The following is a 22,714-nucleotide window of genomic DNA, read 5'->3' as shown; positions in this document are numbered from 1 at the left end:
AGCAGGACAGTGTTGTGATAAAATGGACCGACTCCACAAATATATAATAAATTATAAGAATTAGGAATCAACAATGGTTAATCAACAATAAACTTTATTTAAGAGAACTTGGAGAGACAATTGGTGAGACAGACAAGGCACATGGAGTTTCTTCATGCAGGACCCAGAGAGAAAACATAGTGCAAATAAGTGGTACCTGGTCCAATACAATGAATAAGTCTCCTCAGGAACAAAGGTATTGTCGTCAAGAGCATACATATAAACGCAGGGGTATGAATCAGGCAAAAGGAAAACATAGTAGCACAAATCAAACAAGACCACCATTTGAGGCCCACCCATATGGTATACTGGAACAACTCTGGGCCCAGCAGGATGTGGCATATTTTCGAATTTTCAGGAATTGTTTATGCCCATACTGTCTAGCACATCCTCCCTTAAAGCCCTTGCCAGGGCAGATGTACGTTTAATGAGAGAAGACAATAATATGTAGTATAGGCGAGAGATAAGGGCTCTACCAGGAACCTCTAAATGTAGGGGAAACATGGGAAAGGTATTGTCTATCAACTGTTATCCTGGAAACTGGGTGTCTATGGCATGGCAGAGTTGGAGGCATGATAGGTGAAAGGAATTAAACAGATCATAGGAGTCCTTTAACTGCTGGAATGAGAAAAGCACACCATCCGTGCAGATATTTTCCCATATAGAATATCCCTTTGGCCCTCCGGCGAGCATTACTAGGCACTGAGGAGAGCTCAGGGAGGGCATAGTTATTCCATAGGAAGGTATTTCCTTTTCAATGTATGTTCTATTCTTGATCCAAGACTTTAGGCAAGGGGTGAACAACATTTACTGATCTAAGGGCCACCTTGTCATACCACTCAACTCTAAGGGGCCGCACAAGAAACCAGCAACCGAGATGCACCAACAACCACAGTACAGGACTAAATGTCACCCTTGAAACCAAATACTGCATTCATAGTGCAGACAATAATAATGGAGATCCCACAGCAGATAATACTACTGTAGATCCCCAGAGAAGATAATGATGATAATAGAGAGACCCCAGAAGGAGGAGAGGACCAGGGAGCAGTACATTACAACTAAAGTACTTAACACTTCTGGGTCCTCCCAGGCTCCTAGGGCCACTCTGCTTTGGGTCCTAACGGCAGCAACTACAACCAGTGTCAGGAGTCAGGACGCAGAGTAGAAAAGCAGGAGAGGTCCCGGAAACAGTGAGGACTTCCAAGCTACACTCAACAATACTTGGCATCCTGCACCAGAGAACGCTTCCATGAGTTAGGGAATCACTTATTGGACTCTGGTCAGCAGGGTGCGGGGCGCAAATAAAAGCTTGAGAGGCCTCAAGTGGTCTGTCGACAGCAGGTTGTGCACCTCTGTTCCAAGCTTTTATTTTTGATGAATGTGTGCCCTTTAGTTACATGCTCAGTAGTCAACATCCTCCCCCACAAATAAGACACTGGAAAGGAACTGCTAGAGTGACCAGGAAACCAGGACTGTGGAGTCGGTGACCATTTTGTTAGTGTCGAAGATAGAGAAATTTAGGAGTTTGGCTTACTGACTCCACTGCGCAGTCTGCAAGTTCTATTAAAATATTTTGAGACTTACCAGCATACCAGCACTTTGTGTTCCCATCTTCAGCCCTCAGCAGCCAAGCCTGGCTCCAAGAATGAGCAAGGTCAATAATGAGAATAAGCTGGACTAGGAAGAACAGGAAACCACCAACCATGCCAAAATAATACCATACTGTACGGGATAAAAAGGCATAATATTAAAGACCAGGTTATACAGACAGATACTTGCAGAGGGCAGTGGAAAGCTGCTTGAGAAAGATGTAACTGGCAAGGAAAGTGGAAAGCTTGCTGAGAGTGAAAGCTCTACACAATAAATCACAATATGTTACCTGTTGTAAATACTCCATTTGGTATAAAGAATGCACCAACTGTAATTCCTACTAAAATCAGGAACTTAATAAACCAAAACCTGAATAAAAGAAACAAGATGAAAAAAATTGTATAATTTAAGAATAATGCAACACAAAAAGCAACGCTGTAAATGGTAATAGCATATGTAGCTCTGTTTATATTGAGCAAGCTGAATTACATCTAGTTCTACCACAAAGAACCTGTTTTGCCTTAACTTATGAACTTCCTAACACCTTTCTGCTAGGGTTCACTACCCAGTAGGGAAGTTCAAAATGCTTATACTATATTTTACACTGTATATCATTTGCCAATGGTTTTTAGGCCGCTTGGTACCAGAGGGAGAGAATGCAGGAGGATGTGCTGGGAAACCGCATGTCTGTGTTCCCTCACCTCTCTCCACATGCACAGTTATCAGCAGTAAGCTTAGGTATCCACTGCATTAAGTACCGAGCTTGCTAAATACTGCATATACTGTAATATATGGTCTTAAAGACACATATACCATAGAGGGGCAGACATTGCAGGCAGACTGACCTCTCTGTGCACTGTCTGACACAGATGCCTTTAGCTATGACCCATAGATTGAGCTATCCGAATATTCACACTGCAGCCGAACAGGAAACTGTCAACGCAGCAGGGATTGCAGAGGAGACACTCCACCTTTTGTTATTTTATTGTAAACTGCAATGAATGAAGGGGTAGATGAGAGGGGGCCACAATATAAGAGAGTAGATGAGAGGGGGCCACAATATAAGAGAGTAGATGAGAGGGGGCCACAATATAAGAGAGTAGATGAGAGGGGGCCACAATATAAGAGAGTAGATGAGAGGGGGCCGCAATATAAGGGAGTAGATCAGAGGAGGCCACAACATGAGGGAGTAGATGAAAGGGGGGAGGCACAGATTTCCTTTAATAAAAAGGTCCTTATTTATGTTGGATATTAAGGCCACGTTCACAGGATACAACTGAGTTGTGCTTTGAATAGCATTTCAAGCTAATCCGGAATAACTTCTCCCTGAAGGCATATCTGTTTAAACCTAAAACACTTGATTCAGTAAAAAGCAACATGTTTCGCCCTGTTTCGCCCATGTACTTACCTCCTCCAGCGCTGCAGATGTCCCGCGCCGCGGTCCCTTCGATCCGTGCCCCTGTTTGTTTAGAGGGGCACAGAAGCCGCGCACAGGGAGCTTCCGGTCCGCGATGTGGCCGGCTCCTCCCATCCGTCCCTATCTCTCAGCGTTGTAAGCGCTGGGAGATGGTGTCAGATGGGAGATTCCGGCCGGCCGGAAGCTCCCTGTGCGCCCCTGTATACAAACAGGCGCACAGAGGAGACGGACCGCAGCGCAGGACATCAGCAGCGCCGGATGAGGTAAGTAAATGTTTATGGTTTTTAAATAGCCCACCCCAGCCCAGCCATAAGTAATTTTTAAAATCCGGATAACCCCTTTAATGCAGATGCATTGCTTGAGCATGGCCTAAAAATGTGCATTTAATATTCCCATGTAGCATTAGGCAAGCTCACAGAATCTATTTCACTGGTGGGCCCTAGGTCCCCCAGTCTGACCCTGCAAAGATCAACTAGCTCAGTCAGCGTGTTTAACCCACCCCGTAGCCTGTTCCTAGCCCTAGCATAAAAAGGAGGCAGTTTACAGCTTTATTGTGAATGAATAGATAAAAGGCAGTTATACCTGTTGAGGTGGCTAGTATTTGTGTAGGTGCCTGACTGACACATAAGCAGTGTTTGGAAAAGGCAATTGAGGCAATGTGTATTTTAAAGGGCACCTGTCATCAGGTCTGTGTCACTTGTCCTGTTACTATTACCTGTTGGAGCAGCTCACAAGGATCCCAGCACAACCTTTATCTAGTCAATTCATACATTAATCACTGCAAAATCATCATTTCTTTATTATGCAAATGAGGCTGGTCACATGGTCAGAGGCAGTGATGTCATTCATGTTACCCCTCCCCTCTCCCTGCTCATGTCTGTGTGCAATGAATAGTAAAGCATAGTTAGTGTATCTGCTGACATGCTGCATCCCCCTAATACACAGAGAGACAAACATCAGCTACACAAGTACCTGACATGTTCTGCTATATCATGGCTGCAGCCTGGAGCTGTTGTATCTCTCCTATACACACAGGCTGCAGGGGGCACCAGCACCAGGAAGCACATCATTATACAGGCTGTCAGTCAAGCACTGGGGGCGTGGTTGTCCCTCCCATTCATGAATAAGCTGGACAGCTTGAATATGCTAATGACTCATTGGACATTTCACAGATCATTTGCATACAGCTTTAGGACCTAATTGCTAAGGTTTACAGGCATGTAGAGGGACAATGAAGGGATAGAGGCAATGCTCTCTAATGGCAGTTTATGAAAATATATTTAGTTTAGGGGGTTATTTTGCCTGACGGGTTCTCTTTAAGAAGACATAACCAAGTCTGTCCCCCACACAGTTTATACACTAGCTACCTCAACCTAGCTTTGACCTCTTCATTCACACTAGCTGTAGACGGGGGAAGGGGAATTCAATAATCCACTTGCACCAATCTTCTGGTATATTTGCGCACACAAAAACTATCGAAGTTTTTTGTCAATTTGTAAAATCTTTTTTTTTACAGATTTCCAAGGTGGTGCAGTCAGAGTCTAGGAAATGGAGACCATTTTGGTGGAGCCGGAGTTGGAATAGAAATATAATAAATTGTTACAATTAGCTCACTGCAGTTTATATTTTTTTTGTGGGCTGTGGGCTTATAGTTCAGATGTGGATAATGCAGATGCATTCTTTGTTCATGCTTAGTAGTGAATCTCCTTCCCTAAAGATCACAGTAAACTGTCACTGGGAATGATTGCACTCATCTCAGCACTGGTAGAGTGACCAGAAAATTAAAAAGGTTTTTCTTTGGGGGGAGTAAGGAATAAGCAAGTGGCCTATCCTGTGGCTAGAGCCTAATTTTCTTTGTGTTCCCTTTAAGGTAAATTCTAAGCATATCAAAGTTTCAATAAACTGTGCATAAATCAATTTTGCAGTGTAAATTCTCTCTGTATACGGCTTTACGTTTGAGTTTGCTTTTTGTCTGAGCTCATCTTTGTATGCTTTAAGTTGAGATGAAAGTGACTGCAAGTTATGTAAATGCATTGTAGTGAAGCTCCTCCCTTACAGATCAGAGGGGAGGGAATGTCTGTGTATATCTTAGAACTGCTAGAATGATCAGGAAAACTGGATTAACTAGGATTGTCCAGTATAAGTTTCCTCTATACTGCTTTTAGTTTTAGTTTACGTTTCCTCTAATTTCATGTTTGTAGAGGTTACCTGCGCTGACGGATTCTCATAGAATATGAGAGTAAACTTCTTTTCTAACATCTCAAATTCAGAAATACAGTAACACACATGAAAAGTACTATTGGTATAGAAGCCAAGTCTTCAAGTTATTTAGCACAGCTAGACTGTGCAGCATTATGATGAAAACACTTAGTGAACTGTTCCTAGGGAAAAGCCTGATATTGAAAGATTAACTGTTCATCAAAACTGACTGTTCACGAGGCAATTCCTCTATATTCCGGAAATTGTTAGAGATGTTCCCCTGTGTGGTTACTGCATAGCCACCAACCCAAGTCAGCATAGAGAGGCTGTTATTTTGCCTTCAAATAATTAGTTGTTTCGAAATTCATAGACTCGCTAAACAAATATTATTATTAATATGAGTAGATTTTTGTTCAAATAATTTTTTCCCACGTTGTTTTGCATAATTACAATTTATTAAGTTATACAGGCTGTCACCTACTTAAAAACACCCGACGTACAAACGACCCCTAGTTACAAACTGACCTTGTACATAACCCGGGGACTGCCTGTAATTGTATTCAATTAAATATTAAGTATAAGCCGAGGCCCCTAATTTTACCACCAAAACCTTGTAAAACCTACTGACTCGAGTATAAGCCGAGGGTGGGAAATGCATTGGTCACAGCCAGCCAGCCTGCCCCCAGTAGTATACAGCCAGCCTGCCCCCAGTAGTATACAGCCAGCCAGCCTGCCCCCAGTAGTATACTGCCAGCCAGCCTGCCCCCAGTAGTATACAGCCAGCCAGCCTGCCCCCAGTAGTATACAGCCAGCCAGCCTGCCCCCAGTAGTATACAGCCAGCCCCCAGTAGTATACAGCCAGCCCCCAGTAGTATACAGCCAGCCCCCAGTAGTATACAGCCAGCCCACCCACCACTTTAAAAAAAATAAACTTATATACTCACCCTCCGGTGCCCCGATGCTCAGCACGGCTCCTTCTGTCTTCCACGCAGCTCCTCTTCTTTCTTTGGTCTTCTGTAACAGCCGGCTGAGACGCGGCCATGCGCTCTGCCTGCCAACGCATACTTTGAAGTGTCCGCTGATGACATCATAGTATGTGCCGGCCATCAGATAACATGGCCGCGTCTCTGCCTGTTGTTACAGAACACCGAAGAAAGTAGAGGAGTATAACAGTTTATTTTTTTAATTGACTCATGTATAAGCAATGGTGAGGTTTTTTTTGTGCTGAAAAACTCAGCTTATATACGGTAGGTTATTGTATCATAATGGTGATAAAAAGTCTCATTATTACTGTAAATTTATCACTTAAACATGCCCCATGTATTTGGAAGTAGGAGTTAGGATAATTGAGGAGTTGAAGGTTTGGCTTACCGATTACACAACACTGCACTTTTCAGACTGGTCAAAAAGGGCAAAAAATAGTCTGTGCACCCTAAATATTAAAACTAGATCTAAAGTAGGACCAGACAGTCTTCCCAGTGAAAAATCTGAAACCGCAAAACACTAGTGTTTTCTAGTTGTTTTGAGTGATTTTTTTGTTCATGACATTTAGTACTTCAGGGGCTGGACCAAGCAGGCTTTGCCTTGGAAGGACCCGGAGATCTTCATTAGGTCCCCAGCTGTCCATCAAAGAGGACGGCACTCCACGTTCAGGCCCTCCCTCAGCAGATATGTAGATTCCATGGACACAGCCTAAGGGATCTAAGGGGTTAAACAGACCGGATTGGAACGCATTCCGATCTGCACTGTAAGAGCAGGGGCCGGATCACTGTTCTTCCATGCAGGACTTGGGCTAAAACCCGTCGGCATAGCCCAAGGCCCTTTAGTGACCGATGGAGAAACCTGTACGAGTTAAATTCCTCCCATAGTTTTGGCATATTAATTCATAAATGTAAAATTTGCAGTGCACTGTATTAGGGCCACAGATCACAAGGAGTGCAAGTTCAAGTCCAGTAATTAAAATAAAAATTTTATAAAGTCTGCAGAAAAATCAATAATTGTCCTTGAAACCCCTTGTTCAAGTATGCTAGCACAACTGAAAACAGTTTGGCTGATCAGAAAAGCTATAAACACTGATCTTCTTTTGAGCTGGTTGAGAATCTGGAGCCTCACATTTGTTTGTTCTATGAAACTCTTACAATGTCCAGAAAAAAGTACTTTCAACTGTCTATTCTTATTCTTAGAAATTTAGGCCCTTCCATGTGACAAATTGCCAAGAAACTGAAGAAGATTTCCTACAACGATGTGTACAACTCTCTTCAGAGGAGAGCACAAACAGGCTCTAACCAGAGTAGAAAGAGAAGATGGAGGCCCCGCTGCACATCTATGCAACAATACAAGTACATTAGAGTCTCTAGTTTGAGAAACAGATGCCTGACAGGTCCTCAACAGGCAGCTTCATTAAATAGTACTGGCCAAACGCCAGTGTAAACCTCTACATCGAAGAGGCGACTCCAGGATTCAGGCCTTCAGAGTAGAGTTGCAAAGAAAAAGCCATAACTGAGACTGGCTAATAAAAGGAAAAGACATTGGACAGAGGAAGATTGTCCTTAAAAAATTTTTTCCAGACAAATATAAGTTTGAGGTGTTTGGATCAAAAAGTAGAGCATTTGTGAGACGCAGAACAACTGAAAATATGCTAGAAGATGCCCGACACCATCTGTCAAGCATGGTGGAGGTAATGTGATGGTCTGAGGTTGCTTTGGTGCTGGTAAAGTGGGAGATTTATACAAGGTCAAAGGAATTTGAATAAGGAAAAATATTGTTCCATTTGGCATCGCCAGGTCATACTCTGTGGACAGCACTTGATGGCAGCCAATTTCATCATACAACAGGACACTGACCAAAAGCACACCTCCAAATTATTCATGAACTACTTAGGGAAGAAGTACAGTATTTTTCGGACTATAAAGGCGCACCGGAGTATATGGCGCACCATCAATAAATGCCAGCTTAAATGTTTAGGCTCATATATAAGGCGCACCGGATTATAGGGCGCACCTGATTATAAGGATGAATGACCAGCAGGGGCAGATCTGTGCACAGTTCAAGGCAGCTGTTGTCTGTAAGTACGGTTCATATATACTGGACTATAAAGCGCACCTTTGATTTTTGAGAAAATCAAAGTCTTTTTGGTGCGCCTTCTAGTCCGAAAAATACGGTAGGCAGCTGGTATTCTATCTGTAATGGAGTGGCCAGCCCAGTCACCAGATCTCAACCCCATTGAGCTGTTGTGGAAGCAACTGGGCTATTTGTTACGCAAAAGTGCCCAAGCATGCCAATCCAACTTCTGGGAGGGGCTTCTAGAAGTATGGGGTGAAATTTCGCAAGATCTTAGCAAATTACCAGCTAGAATGGCAAAGGTCTGCAATGTTGGAATTGCAGGAAAGGGAGCATTCTGTGATGAAAACAAAGTATGAATGGAAAAATTATTCCAAATGATAAAAAAAAAAAAGATTTCAAACCTTGTCAATGTCTGGACTAATATTATATATATATATATATATAATATATATATATATATATATATATTTATATTACACACACATATCACCTAATTGGTAACTGGAATATGAATAAAACGTGCACAAAGTTGTATACCATAGAGGAAAACATACCCGTTTTGTATGTATGCCCTTGGGTCCCGACTACTTCGTACACAGATCATAATTATGACAAAAAGGAAGAAAAATGCAGCCATAGCAAAACACATCCGATACACTGCCTGGTGTCCTAGCAAGATGTCACAGTTCACAGTGCCAGTGAAAGTGGTGGATGTCTTGCAAAACCACGGGAGCTGAGAACAGAAAATAAAGTGTAAGAGACAAAAGGCAAACTATGGAGAACATGTCTAGCAGACCACATTTTATTAGCATGCTAATCTAACATGTTACAGACCTAAATAAGAAATCTGTTAAAGGATAGTATCAAGTTTTCAAGTTACCCACAGGATAGAGAATAAAAAGCCCCTAGTAATCCAGAGAAAGGGAGACCCTTCTCATTAATGGATGAAACATCATATCAAGCATGCAGAGGGAAGCATGAAGTGCTGGAAAATGTCCTGGTAAATGGCTGTGCTGACTTTTTGTGAAAACAGGGTGGACCTACACCAGCAGATGACATGGCTCCCCAAACCATCACAGCTTGGATTGTGCCTCTCCATTCTTCCTCCAGACACTAGGACCTCGATTCCCAAATGAAATGCAAAAATGTACTTCCATCTGAAAACAACACCTTGGACCAGTGAGCAACAGTCCAGTCCTTTTTCTCCTTGGCCCAGATAAGACACTTCTGGCATTGTCTATTGGTCAGGAGTGGCTCGATACATGTAGCCCATGCCCTGGATAGGTCTGTGTGTGGTGGCTCTTGAAGCACTGATTCCAGCATCAGTGCACTTCAATCTTGGCCTTTTCTTAACAATCCTATCAAGGCTGCGGTTATCCTGGTTGCTTGTGCACCTTTTTCTAACACCCTTTTTCCTTTCACCCAACATTCCAAAAATATGTTTTAATAGAGCAGTCTTTGAACAGCCAACTTGCTATGCAATGACAGTTTGTGGCTTACTCTCCTTCTGTAGTATATAAATGACTGCCTTCTGGACGACTGTCAAGTCAATAGTCTTTCCCATGATTGTTTCGCCTATGGAACCAGACTAAGGGACCTTTTAAAAAGCTTAGAAAGCCTCTGAAGGATAGTCATTTTAATTTGGGTACTGACTTTTGGGTTTTCCTTGGCTGTAAGCCATAATCCTCCACATTAATCTAAACACTTGAAAAAGTTAAGGCTGCCTTGTGCCCGCCATGCTACGGTGTGGCGGGCTCACGGCAGTGTGCATGCAGACTAACTCTCTTCGTCCGAGGTTATATTTACCTGAGTTTGTAATCCATTTTATTATGTTCTGTAACATAAGACCATATAATTAAAAAAAACCTGTACATACGATTTCTCAGGTCAATAATAAAAAAAAAGATTTACCTAGTTTATTAGTATATAGAGATTGATATGAAAAATTTATTTTTATTCCCCGAAATGGGTGTCAATATCCCAAACAATGCCACATAATATTGCTTTTTAAGACTCGAGTGTCCTATTATGTAAAGCATGCGTATCAGTCATGATAAAATAGTTAGGTTTACCTTTTGAAGTCCACTTTCTACTCCAGGTATTATCATAATACAGGCCACTAAGGTTCCAAGAAGAAGAAAGACTGAGAAAGTCAGGCGTGTTATAGTTGAATTCTTGGTAGACGGGCAACATCCACAGAGGAGACATGGCGCTGTACCACACAGACATGAAGCCTTTAAAGGGAAAGAAAATGTATTACAGGAATTGATACTGACTGCACAAATATAATAAAAGGTGGAAACACATCATGCCCATTAATGAACACCTATACAGGCGGTCCCCTACTTAAGGATACCCGACTTCTAGTTATAGACGGACCCCTCTGCCCACTGTGACATCTGGTGAAGCTCTCTTTATGCTTTACTATGGTCCCAGGCTGCAATGAGCATCTGTAAAGTGTCTGTAATGAAGTTTTATTGATAATCCCTGGTCACACTGCAGCTAAAATTTTGAAAATCCAATAGTCACTGGGGCAAAAAAAAAAAATTTTCTGGAGCTACAATTATAAAATATACAGTTTTCAACTTACATATTAAATCAAAGAAACCATACACATCACACAGTATGCAGCAAATAGATTTTATTGAATCAAGTATGTGATGTGTATTGTTTCTTTGATTTGGTTTAGTATAATGTCCGCAAATGTAGCAAAAACGTTAAACTACGGTAATTGAGAATGTGCAGATATTAGCTGTTCACCAGACATAGGAGACCTCAAGAAGGGGCAAGGTGGTATAGCAACAGGGGAATGATCTACAGCCAACAGGGTCTGTGTACAGAATAAACACCTTTATTAGTTATACTAAAGAATAAATCAGAGGAAATATAATACAGTATTTAATGCACATCAACATGTAACTAGTGTCCTTTGTGTAGGGGCTGACTGGTAGTATAGAACAGTATATGTAGATCCCGATATATAATATGCCATTCATTTGATAATAAATATTGCTTAGCTTACTTTCTAAAAAAATGTCAATAACTTCTTCCATCACATTAAGAGATTCTGTTTTTGTATCGTTACGTAAAATTTGGTATAAACAGGGTCCTCTCGTTGCAAATGCATCACCTTCAGCCTCATCTATATGCGGTGTGCCTAGTGTAATCTTTTTATATTGCAGATTTATGCAATGCATTAAGTTTAGAATTGGAGTCACATGAAAATCTTAAAAGGAAACCTAGCAGCAGAAAACTACATATCAAGATAAATTTGATGGCAGGTTTTCTAGTAACCTACTAAACCCTAATCTTTCTTTAACTAATCCTATAATGCTTTCTAAAGTCAGCTAAACTTAATATGTAAATTTATAGGCAATGTGAGCAAATGCACGAGTGTAGCAGTGCTCCTGTCGGCACTTATGATGGTAGCTTTCTTATGGTAGGTTTTCTTTAAGCATTTTTACTACATTTATATTGTTGAGATACTTAATACTGCCATGATGCGTTTTTTTAGGGTAGTTCTGTGTAATATATGTATTTGATATGTAGTAACCCTTACAGGACTCTTACTGTTTTTGCTACCTTCATTCCAAAAGCAATAACTTTTTTATTTTTAGAAAGGCACTCTAGACATGAAATTCTCACCCGACATTGGTAACAATCCATTTAAGCCACACCTTGCAGGCATGTGGACACATATAGCCATTGATGCCCCACTAGGGGATTTTGGAAAATATGCAAATAAGTTATCCTAGATTGGTAAACCACACCTCTTTTGCTACCTTGTAAGGCAGCCACCTACAATCAATCATTACTTCCAGGAAGAAATGAGACAGGGAAAAAGTATTGAACACGCTTACTGAAATTAATTTAAAGGGGTATTCCAGGAATAAGCACAATTCATATACAAATGGGTCCTTAACCCCTTCCCGACATTTGACGTAATAGTACTGCATCGCGGGAGGTGCATTCCCGCAAAATGCAGTGCTATTACGTCATGCTTCTGGCCCCGGCTCCTGAACGGAGCCGGGGCCATAAGCTGCGGGTGTCAGCTATATATTATAGCTGACACCCACCTCTAACACCCGCGATCAGAGATTTCTACGAACGCGGGTGTTAACCCCTGACACGCCGCGGTTGCGCTGACTGCGGCGTGCAAGGGGCATTTGAGAAGAATCGGACTCCCCCAGCTGCGCCCCCGGGGGGGGGGGGTGTCCACTGCCCGATCGCAGCCTCGGGACTGCCGGTGCCCAGGCTGCGCGATCCTCTTCTGTGTGCCAGGACCCGGCTGTAACACACTGAGCATGTGCAGCATGCGCAGTGTGTTACATTACACAGTGTAATACATCTGTATTACACTGTGTAATGTGAAGAATAGCTTGAACAAACGATCAGTGGATCACTTGTTCAAGCTAACCTGTAAAAGTTAATAAAAAATGTTAAAAACATTACATAAAATCATTTTTTAATCAAAAGAATTAAATAAAGTTAAAGTCCCCTAAACACAAATATTCCCTATACACATGCAATAAAGTGAGAAAAACACAAAATCGCCAAAAAACCCCACATATTTGGTATCGCCGCATCCGTAACAATCCGTACAATAACTCCATAAAATCTCTAGACAAAAATGTTCTAAAAAGTGATCAAAAAAGTTATGTGCGCCAAAATGGTACCACTGAAAAGAACAACTCAACACGTAAAAAAATAAGCCCTAAACCAGCTCTGTCAACCAAAAAATATTAAAGTTACGTCTCTGAAAAGATGGTGATGCAAAAACAAATTAGATTTCCTCTATATTAGTTTTTATCCAGTAAAATTGTAAAAATAAATGAAAAACTATATAAATGAGGTATCACCGTAATCATAGTGATCTATAGAATAAAGATAATATAGTATTTTTAGTGAACGATGTACGACCCCCAAAAAATATGAAAAGAAAACCAAGATTGACAATTTTCTTTTCACCCATACATTCAAGAGTTAATAAAATCTCATCAATAAGCTAATGACCCATTAAAATGAAGTATTTGTAAAGTGCTTCTCATGTCGCAAAAAATAAGCCATTATATGTCCAAATTGCCCAAAAAATAAAGATTATGCATTGTCACTTTTTATTGGCTATACAATCCGCTCTGAATGGCGCAGCTTCCCTTCGATGCCCTGGCGTGTGCCCATACAGCAAGTTACCACCACATATGGGGTATTGTTATACGCGGGAGAGATTGGGTATCAAATTTTGTGGAGCGTTTTGGTATTTTATCCAGTGACAATTTGTAAATTTTTTTGAAAAACACATTCATTTAGCCAAAAAAAATTTACTTTAAAAAATGCATCCGATTTTGTTTTAACCCCTGTAAAACAATTAAAGGGTTAACAAACTTCATAAAAGTTGTTTCACATACGTTGAGGGGTGTAGTTTCTATAATGGGGTAATTTATGGGGTTTTACTTTTATTTAGGCCTTTCAAGTGATTTGAAACCTGAGCAGGTCCCTCAATAGCAGGATTTTGTGTTTTTTATGAAAATGTGAAAAATCACACCTAACGTTCAAAGGCCCATAACATCCTACAAAAATAAGAGTATGCATAAAAAAACCAGGTCCACATAAATTAGACATTTAGTGAATGTTAGTTATGTTTTTTTGCGGTTATGACTATGTATGTAAAAAGTAGAACATTTTGAAGTTCGAAAATCAAGAATTTTTCCAAATTTTCACCAAATATCAGATTTTTTCATAAATAAATGCAAAACATACCACCAAAATATTTCAACTAACATGAAGTACAAAGTGTCACGAGAAAACAATTTTAAAATCACTTGGATATGTTAAAATGTTCTAAAGTTATAACCATTTATAGTGACACAGGGCAGATTTGAAAAAATGGGCCGTGTCAGGAAGGTGAAAAGTGGCTTCAGCGTTAAGGGGTTAAAATATGAGCTACTATGTAATTAGTTATTTAAAATTTTGCTCCCATTAGCAGAAAAATGCTGTTGAAATACACTTATGAAGAATTAAAATGCTACTGGCCCTATAATCAGTCAGTTAATTTCCTCCACGTGGAGAAGATACAGAACAGAAGATGGCCGCTGGTCACATGTCCACATCACATGACTTGCACATGGCCAGGCAGGTCATGTAATCATCACTATGTTTGACTGTAGTAGCTTGGTTGAACTAAGGGATCTTGGGACTTGTAGTTTCCAATGGCGGCCATCTTGGTGATAACATCACCTACTTCAGAAACCCAAAACATTTTGTGAATTATAAAATCAAATTATGTAAGCTCCATTTTGTGACTAATAACATTGAGTTTTGTTAAATTCGTTTATAGCGTTATGGGTTTTTGTATCAGGCGTTCATATTCCACAGAATACCTGTTTAATGCTTTGTCCAAAAAAATCTTTGTTGATTATGACAGCTTCAAGACACCGTATATATGGAAAAACTAGTCAAACGCATTGCTCCGGTGGGATTTAGCATCATTCTTCCACACAATCTTCACGGCCTGAAGGTTCTGTGAGCACCTTCTATAAGCACTGCGCTTTAGGCAAGTTTCACACATCTTTACCTTGTCCTCAGCCTGGCATCTGTGATATTTTTACCAACAGCTTACTGTCCTTTTCAAGTCAGGGCTTGTTCACACATTAGTTTTTCTTCCTGGCTTAAGTGATTCTCACATTTCCTGATTTGTGGTCTGTGGAAATCTATTTTTTCAAATTTGCTGTTCTTTTTTATTCATAGATGACAATAGTAAAAAGGAAAAACAAAAAACAATAACATTTGTGCTCACAGTCAGTTTATTCACCGATGATGCCGAGGAACTAATAACGCCAAAAAAAAAAAAAAAACGCAAGCATAATGGACGTTAAAAAAAAGACCACTTTTTTTCCACCCCACCCCCAAAAAAAAATAGACAGCTGTTTTAACATTGATTAGAAGATATAGTTCCCAAACACCTGGCCAGGTTATTGGTTGGGCTATTGTAGTCTTTATTAACTTTCTTAGGGTGCGGTCACACGTCGAGTTTACTGCATGCGTTTAAAAACGCATCGCTACAACTGAAGGGAGATTTGCCGAATTAAACAGCTGTTAACACCTGCGTTTACAAAACGCATGCGTTAACCGCGATGTTAACACATGTGTTAACAATGTGTCAACAATCACATGTGTTAACACTTGCGTTTTGTTAACGCAAGCGTTAACAGCTGTTTAATTGGGCAAATCTCCCTTCAGCTGTAGCAATGCGTTTTTAAACGCATGCAGTAAACGCGACGTGTGACCGCACCCTTATCTGTGGATTTGGGAGCATAGGGGAAATTTATCATATGCTGGCGCATGGTGCGTCAGCATCTGATCTTAACCCTGCCCCTCTACCGCACCGGGTATGGTGTCCTGATGTATTTGGTGTGCACCTGAGCGCTTTGTACAAGCCCACATGTGCTCCCCAAAATTCGTCATGTGCTTCTTTTAGTTTAAGTAAACTATCTTAACTTTAATTATCTTTATTAACCCTTCTAATAAATAATCCTTGCAGTAGATTTCTGATATTATATATCTGTTGGAGGATATTTACATGCCTGCATTTGTTGTTGCAATGGATGCCATTCGCTGTTAGCTACATCATATTAAAATGATTGCCTTATTCCTCTGAGCTATACCAGAGAAGCTTCACTTGCTGTACTGTACTGCTCCTAGGTTCTCTCCTACAATTTGGTTGCTGGGGCGGCATTTAGTGCTGTACTGACGCATTATAATTTCTAGGTGGGAAGGGAATCTTTTGCTGTACTGTGGTTGTTGCTGCATCTAGGGTGCTGGTTACTGATGTGACAAAGTTGAGCAGTATGACAAAATGGCCTTTGGACCACTAAATGTTGCTCACCCCTGGCCTAGATCCTTAGATCAGCAACATTTCGCAATTTTTATAATTTATTATGTGTTTTTATTATGTCTGACTCCACAGACCTGGATAACATAGCAAGCATCTACACTTTAATGTTTAGCTTGAGAGGTGGTAAATGTAAAGCTAGCCACATTAATTTGGGTAATCATAACCAATGGATACATTAATCAGATCATTAATCCTATTAATTATCCTGGTTTCTGGGTGTGGTGAACTGTGCTGGAAACGTGTGACTACATTCAATAATACAGAAAGGTAAATAACAGTGATGAAGAAAGGCTTCATTATTCACAAAAGGCAGATATGTGATGAGAATCTCAAAGAAATCCTCAAGAGCTTTTATTAGACAGTAGACTGGGATAAACCAAACATTAGTGAGGATAACAGGGGGTGATGTACTTTAGTCGGACCCCTCGTTACTCCCCGAGGTGAGCAGAGAAGACGGCTGTGCATGGGCTGGCTGGGCGGCCTCATTCATCTCTATGGAGCTGATGGAGATAGCCGAGTGACATACTCTACAATCTACATCAGCTCCATAGAGATAAACGGGGCAGCCCAGCCATGCGTGTCCTGAGGCTCCACTCATCTCGGGGAGTGACGAGGAGTCTGACTGGGGTATATCAGACCACATCGGACCCTTTGTTCTAGTGATCTGTCGGGGTCCAATTACTGAGACCCCACAGATTAGCAAGTGAGGCCCTATCCAGTGGATATACAGAACTTATAGCCAATAGACTATGGGCTTACTGGTAGTAGATGCAGGCTGGGATAATTGAGATGGAGCCGTGTCCAAGCTGTAGCTTTGGATTCTCCTGACTCTGGTTCTGGGTTCTGTGTCAGTACTAAAGGTGTACTGACACTGGGGGACATTTACTTAAAGTGTCGGTGTCTGCATTGGCTTTGTTACCGACCTGCTCTCGGAAAGAAGACACACATTTAATATTGTGTAGCTGTGCAGAGACGTTTCTGTCCCCGAGACCATTTTCTGTCCCTGGGACCAAAATCTGCACCGAGCACCAGAAATGTGTCCAACAGTCCCTGCTAGACCAGTTTTCTTTTGGTCTACTTTCCGCCAGTTTACAGCGCCCAAAAATGGCTGTGACACATATTAATTGTGTCTGAGTTTCCACTCCGCCAAAGCCACGCCCCTTTTCGGTGAAGAGTCGGAGCAGACGGAAAAAGTCATTTTTTCTGTCCCCGACAGCTAATAAATAGGTCTGAGAGCAGAACATGTGGTGAGAGCGCCACAAAACTGGCGGAAACACCATTGTAAATGTCCCCCACTGTCTCTGTGTCCATGTGCTGAGAGAGTTGGTGGTAAAGAGGCCTGTGCTCCCACTGCCCAGGGGTGTTATCCTCCTGGTCAGGTGGTAGCACCTCTCCAATCACACTCACAATACAGCCAACTGATTAACAACTTACACCCACTTGACTAGTGCCTTTCCAGGCAGGATCTACAGCTGCTAATTACCCGAGATCTCCTCTCCACGTTCCAGGGTCTTTTTCGTGCACAACAACATAACTGTACGTCGTTTTGCGGGGAAACAGCCACCACCATGTGGAGTGATACATGCACCAGAAGGTTATTGTCCTGCCGATCTCTTCCATACTTTAGGTGGTGAACTGCAGTCTGTGTGACAGGGCACAGAGCAAACACTGCTGCTGCAGATGGTGGTCTTCAGAATGACGCTGAGTGGCTGTACTGAACCTATCTTGTCACATCAGTTCCGTTACTCATTGTTCAGACCAGTCATTCTGGCAACACGCACGGAGTTTCACTGATCATACTTATTTGCGGCAAGTTAGCCTTATAGACACAGGCTTCTGAGGATAAAGAGTGCATGGCTGATTTCCTGAGACAGACAATTTCTACTAATATTTCTCAGTTTTAATAATACGAGACAAAATATGATCAAGTGAAAGAAGGTTGAAAAAGATCTTTCATCCATTCTGTATTTACCAAGAAATATTTACCAAAAATATTTCTTTGAATTCTACACTGACATTCCTCTGTTGTTGCACCTAGAAATAAAATCTACCTATAGAAAACCAGTCTTCTTGTCAAAGAGAGGTGCCCCTACTCCGACACTGCCAGAACTGATTTATTCATAAAATTCTAGTAGGAATAATAGAGTGCTGGTAAATATTTTCTTACAAGTATTTACTTAACCCCTTCAGGACTCAGTGGGGGTCATTTACTAAGAGCCCAAATCGCGATTTACGGCGGGTTACCTGAATTTTTCCGTTTTGCGACGATTTATTGTGGCGCATCGGCGCCGGCATGCACGCAACGGAAATCGGGGGCCTGGCCATAAAAAAAACTCGACGGATTCGAAAAAACCGCCGCATCTTTTTTTTAAAAAAGTGTCGCTTGACTCGCGCTTACCTTTACCCGCAATGGCTCGGTGAACTTCAGTGCGTTCCGATGCTCTTCAGCACAGCAGCGACACCTGGTGGACGTCGGAGGAACTGCCTTAGTGCATCCCGGCTGGAAGCGAATCCACCACAGAGAACGCACGCTGGATCGCGAATGGACCGGGTAAGTAAATCTGCCCCATTGTATCTTTTGAGTTTAGTGATAAAAAAAAAAAACTATTTTGGCAAAAAATTTGAATAATTCTTTAATTTCTAAATTCTCTACTTTTGATGCAGATCATATCACCCAAATTAATTTATAACTTAAATTTCCCGGATGTCTGCTTTATGTTGCCATGGTTATTTTAAGATTCCACATATTTTAATAGAAGGTTATGAGGCTCAGAATTTGGGTGGTATTTTTCACATTTTGTGGAAAATCACCAAAACCTGTATTTAGAGGGACCTGCTCAACTTTCAAATGACTGTGAGAGGCCTAAATAATAGCAGGACTAGTAAAATACCCCATTATGGAAACTACACCCCTCAACGTATGAAAAACCACTTTTAAGAAGTTTGTTAACCATTTTGGTGTTTTATAGGGGTTAAAACAAAATGGAGGTGCAGTCTACAAATTGTATTATTTTTGACAATGCATTCATTCTGGGTGGAAAATTAGACATTTGCAATGGATTAAATGACATAAGGCTCCACAAAGCTTTATGCCCAATTTCTCCTGAGTACACTGACGGCCAGGCATAGAATGGAAGGAGGCGTTTATGGGGAGGCAGCATGCAGCGTTTATGGGGAGGCTGCAAGCAGTGTAACTAGGGACTTTACCAATCACTAATCACTTTCAAAAATTGATTGTTTCTGGTGTGAAACATGAAGGTTGTAAAGGCTCTTTTCGACAAGTTTGCTTTCTAGAGACTCAAATCTACTTAGTTTGTATCCAAAACAAGTTATGTATACTGCTTAATTGGATCACTTCTTATGATATTCAAAATTTACTAGATTAAATGATGGACCATACCAGACACATATGGTTATAAGGATGGTAAAAAAAGTAAACTTGGGTGCACGCAGTCTTGCTCCCAGCGAATAGGGTAGTCTGTGATAATGTATACAAGTCTGGGGCTGTGCACATTTTTTCACTACATATTGATACATTTTGAAGACATCTGTTCAAACACAAATCTATATCAGGTCCACCTACCATTCTTGCTTTTTGTACTAGATAAAGCCAGCTTGGCACACTACTCTTTATATGTTGCATTTCAGGTCTTAAAGAGTAACCGTCATTTCCAAAAACTTTTGATATGTTGTAGGGCAGGTACCTTATATACTCGAGTATAAGCCTAGTTTTTCAGCACAAAAAATGTGCTGAAAAAAACCAAACTCGGCTTATACTCGAGTCAAAAAAATAAATACCCCTGCATATCTTCTGTGCGATCTGTCCGCCAGCTGCAGCAGGCTATATACACTGGGGCAGGGTCTGGCAGGCTATATACACTGGGGCAGGGGCTGGCAGGCTATATACACTGGGGCAGGGGCTGGCTGGCTATATACACTGGGGCAGGGGCTGGCTGGCTATATACACTGGGGCAGGGGCTGGCTGGCTATATACACTGGGGCAGGGGCTGGCTGGCTATATACACTGGGGCAGGGGCTGGCTGGCTATATACACTGGGGCAGGGGCTGGCTGGCTATATACACTGGGGCAGGGGCTGGCTGGCTATATACACTGGGGCAGGGGCTGGCTGGCTATATACACTGGGGCAGGGGCTGGCTGGCTATATACACTGGGGAGGCTGTGACCAATGCATTTCCCACCCTCGGCTTATACTCGAGTCAATAGGCTTTCCCTGTATTTTGTGTTAAAATTAGGGGCCTCGGCTTATACTCGGGTCGGCTTATACTTGAGTATATACGGTAATTTTAAGCCCTTTTGCAATTGGATTAGATAACTGAATCTTGCTCCTTCCTCTTGTATTCTTCAGCCGTCTTTTCCGCCTGCTCTGACTCTTCTCCGAAAAGGGGCATGGCTTTGGCGGAGTGGAAACTCAGACACAATTAATATGTGTCGCAGCCACTTCTGGGCGCTGTAATGCAGATGCTGTAGTGCAGACACCGACACTTTATGTTAATGTCCCCCATTCTGTCTTCACTGAGGAGCTGACTAAGGAGGGAGAATGAGACCCCCCCCCCCCTCTCTCCCTGCTCTCAGCTGTTTACCTCATAGCTCAGTGGTCCAGCACTCAGTCACGTGCTGACAGGAGCCCTAACTAATGTAGTACCCAAACACCTCTACCTCGGCTTTCCCTACACTTGTGTATACACAAATAATCTACACAGATACAAGCTGCAGATCAACCACAAACCCCCCTCCTCAATTCCCTCACACTCCACAGCAGTAAATGGCAGAAGAGAGAGAGCTTCTCCAAGTCTTCATGCTGTCCCCTCATGTGCTGTGCTGAAGTTTTACTTGGATAAATAGGACGATATCATGAGATGGATAGAAATGGGGTTATTGGTCAGCAGCGTGCGCTTGTGATGAGGTGACATGGCCAGGTCCTCCCTTCCTTCTTGCTGATTGTAGATCTTTAGAGAGCTGGAAATCATGGTTGCTATGGGCCAAAAAAGGTACTAAATAAAGGTACCAAGGCGCAAAATACTCTGAGGAATGATTCCCAGGAACACCTGGAGCAGAATTATGTTTTATAGACTAACAGGTAATCATTAGCAAAAACAAAAAGCTCTGTTAAGTGTGGCTCCTAGTGTGTACACCGGTCTAAAAATAAGGGCTCTCATAACCCCTCCAACAAGCGTTTAAGGACAGATGACCGGAGTCAGCAATATCAAACAATCTTTCTTTATATCCAAAAAATGTGAAGAGACATAAAACACAAGCACATCACCAAATCTTCGGCAACCAGTGTCAATTGTCCATAGGATGGTAGCACGCTAGGAGATCATGGCCTTTCACGTATGGTCTCGTGTGACGTTTCGGAGGTGTGTCCTCCTTCCTCAGACATGCGTGATACTAGGTGAGTGGAGATTTAAATACTTTCTATATATTTATAGTTAGAACTTATTATATAGTCAAATCTACATTAAATACCACTAGCTTAGAAACGAAATACAACAGATATACATACTTACAAAAATACATTAAAATGACATTGTTCGTTCAGACCACGAGGTTGGACGGTGTCCAACGCTATAATCCAGTATACTTCCCGTTGAAGTAACTTTTTCTTTAGAGCGGTCTCTTCTTTTATTTCAACACTCTCTAACACTAACCATCTAAGATCACTGACGTTGTGTCTATACTTGCGAAAGTGTTTGGCAACACCAGTCTCATGTTTAACCTTTTCATTAGCACTTTTGAGCTCCTCCTCCGTTTTACTAAGGAACTGTCTAATAACGGACCTATGTTCATTAAGTCTAGTCTTGATGGATCTCATCGTTTGTCCTACGTATGCCAAGCCGCACGGACATTTTAACATATACACGACTGACAAGGTATTACAGATAAAAAAAACCTTTAATCTGTATCGGTGTCCCTTTCCTAGGGTGATTAAAAGTATCTCCTTTAATGATGCCTGTACAGTTTTGGCAAGATAGGCAAGCAAATGTGCCCTTTTTATTTGTGGCTAAGAACGTTTGCCGCGTTTTTTTCTTCACTGCAATGTCAGATCTAATTAACTCATTGGCGATCGAGCGCCCTTTCTTATAAATAAATTTGGGGCAACTTTTGAACAGTGATCCAAACTTCGGATCGTGGGTAAGTATAGGCCAATGTTTGGTTATAGTTTTTTTTTCGTATGTCAGTGATCTTAGATGGTTAGTGTTGAAATAAAAGAAGAGACCGCTCTAAAGAAAAAGTTACTTCAACGGGAAGTATACTGGATTATAGCGTTGGACACCGTCCAACCTCGTGGTCTGAACGAACAATGTCATTTTAATGTATTTTTGTAAGTGTGTATATCTGTTGTATTTCGTTTCTAAGCTAGTGGTATTTAATGTAGATTTGACTATATAATAAGTTCTAACTATAAAGTATTTAAATCTCCACTCACCTAGTATCAGTATCACCTAGATATAAAGAAAGATTGTTTGATATTGCTGACTCCGGTCATCTG

The 22,714-nt window shown here is 41.5% G+C and overlaps 1 protein-coding gene across 4 annotated transcripts in view; it reads right to left on the bottom strand.

Annotated features, from left to right (window-relative positions):
- SERINC2 (serine incorporator 2) overlaps positions 1-22,714 on the bottom strand; it is a 44,336-nt gene that overhangs the window by 11,732 nt on the left and 9,890 nt on the right. For all 4 annotated transcript variants that reach the window (XM_072136949.1, XM_072136947.1, XM_072136950.1 and 1 more), the window contains exons 2-5: positions 10,384-10,545; positions 8,866-9,044; positions 1,922-2,001; positions 1,627-1,764 (exon numbers count right to left, since the gene is read on the bottom strand). In XM_072136949.1, coding sequence (XP_071993050.1) covers positions 1,627-1,764; positions 1,922-2,001; positions 8,866-9,044; positions 10,384-10,419 — 433 coding nt within the window. In that variant the 5' untranslated portion in view covers positions 10,420-10,545. The remainder of the gene's footprint in view (positions 1-1,626; positions 1,765-1,921; positions 2,002-8,865; positions 9,045-10,383; positions 10,546-22,714) is intronic.

This window comes from Engystomops pustulosus, chromosome 2, assembly GCF_040894005.1.
Source record: "Engystomops pustulosus chromosome 2, aEngPut4.maternal, whole genome shotgun sequence".
NCBI classification, from domain to species: Eukaryota; Metazoa; Chordata; class Amphibia; order Anura; family Leptodactylidae; genus Engystomops; species Engystomops pustulosus.
This window is presented reverse-complemented; position numbering and strand designations above follow the sequence as displayed.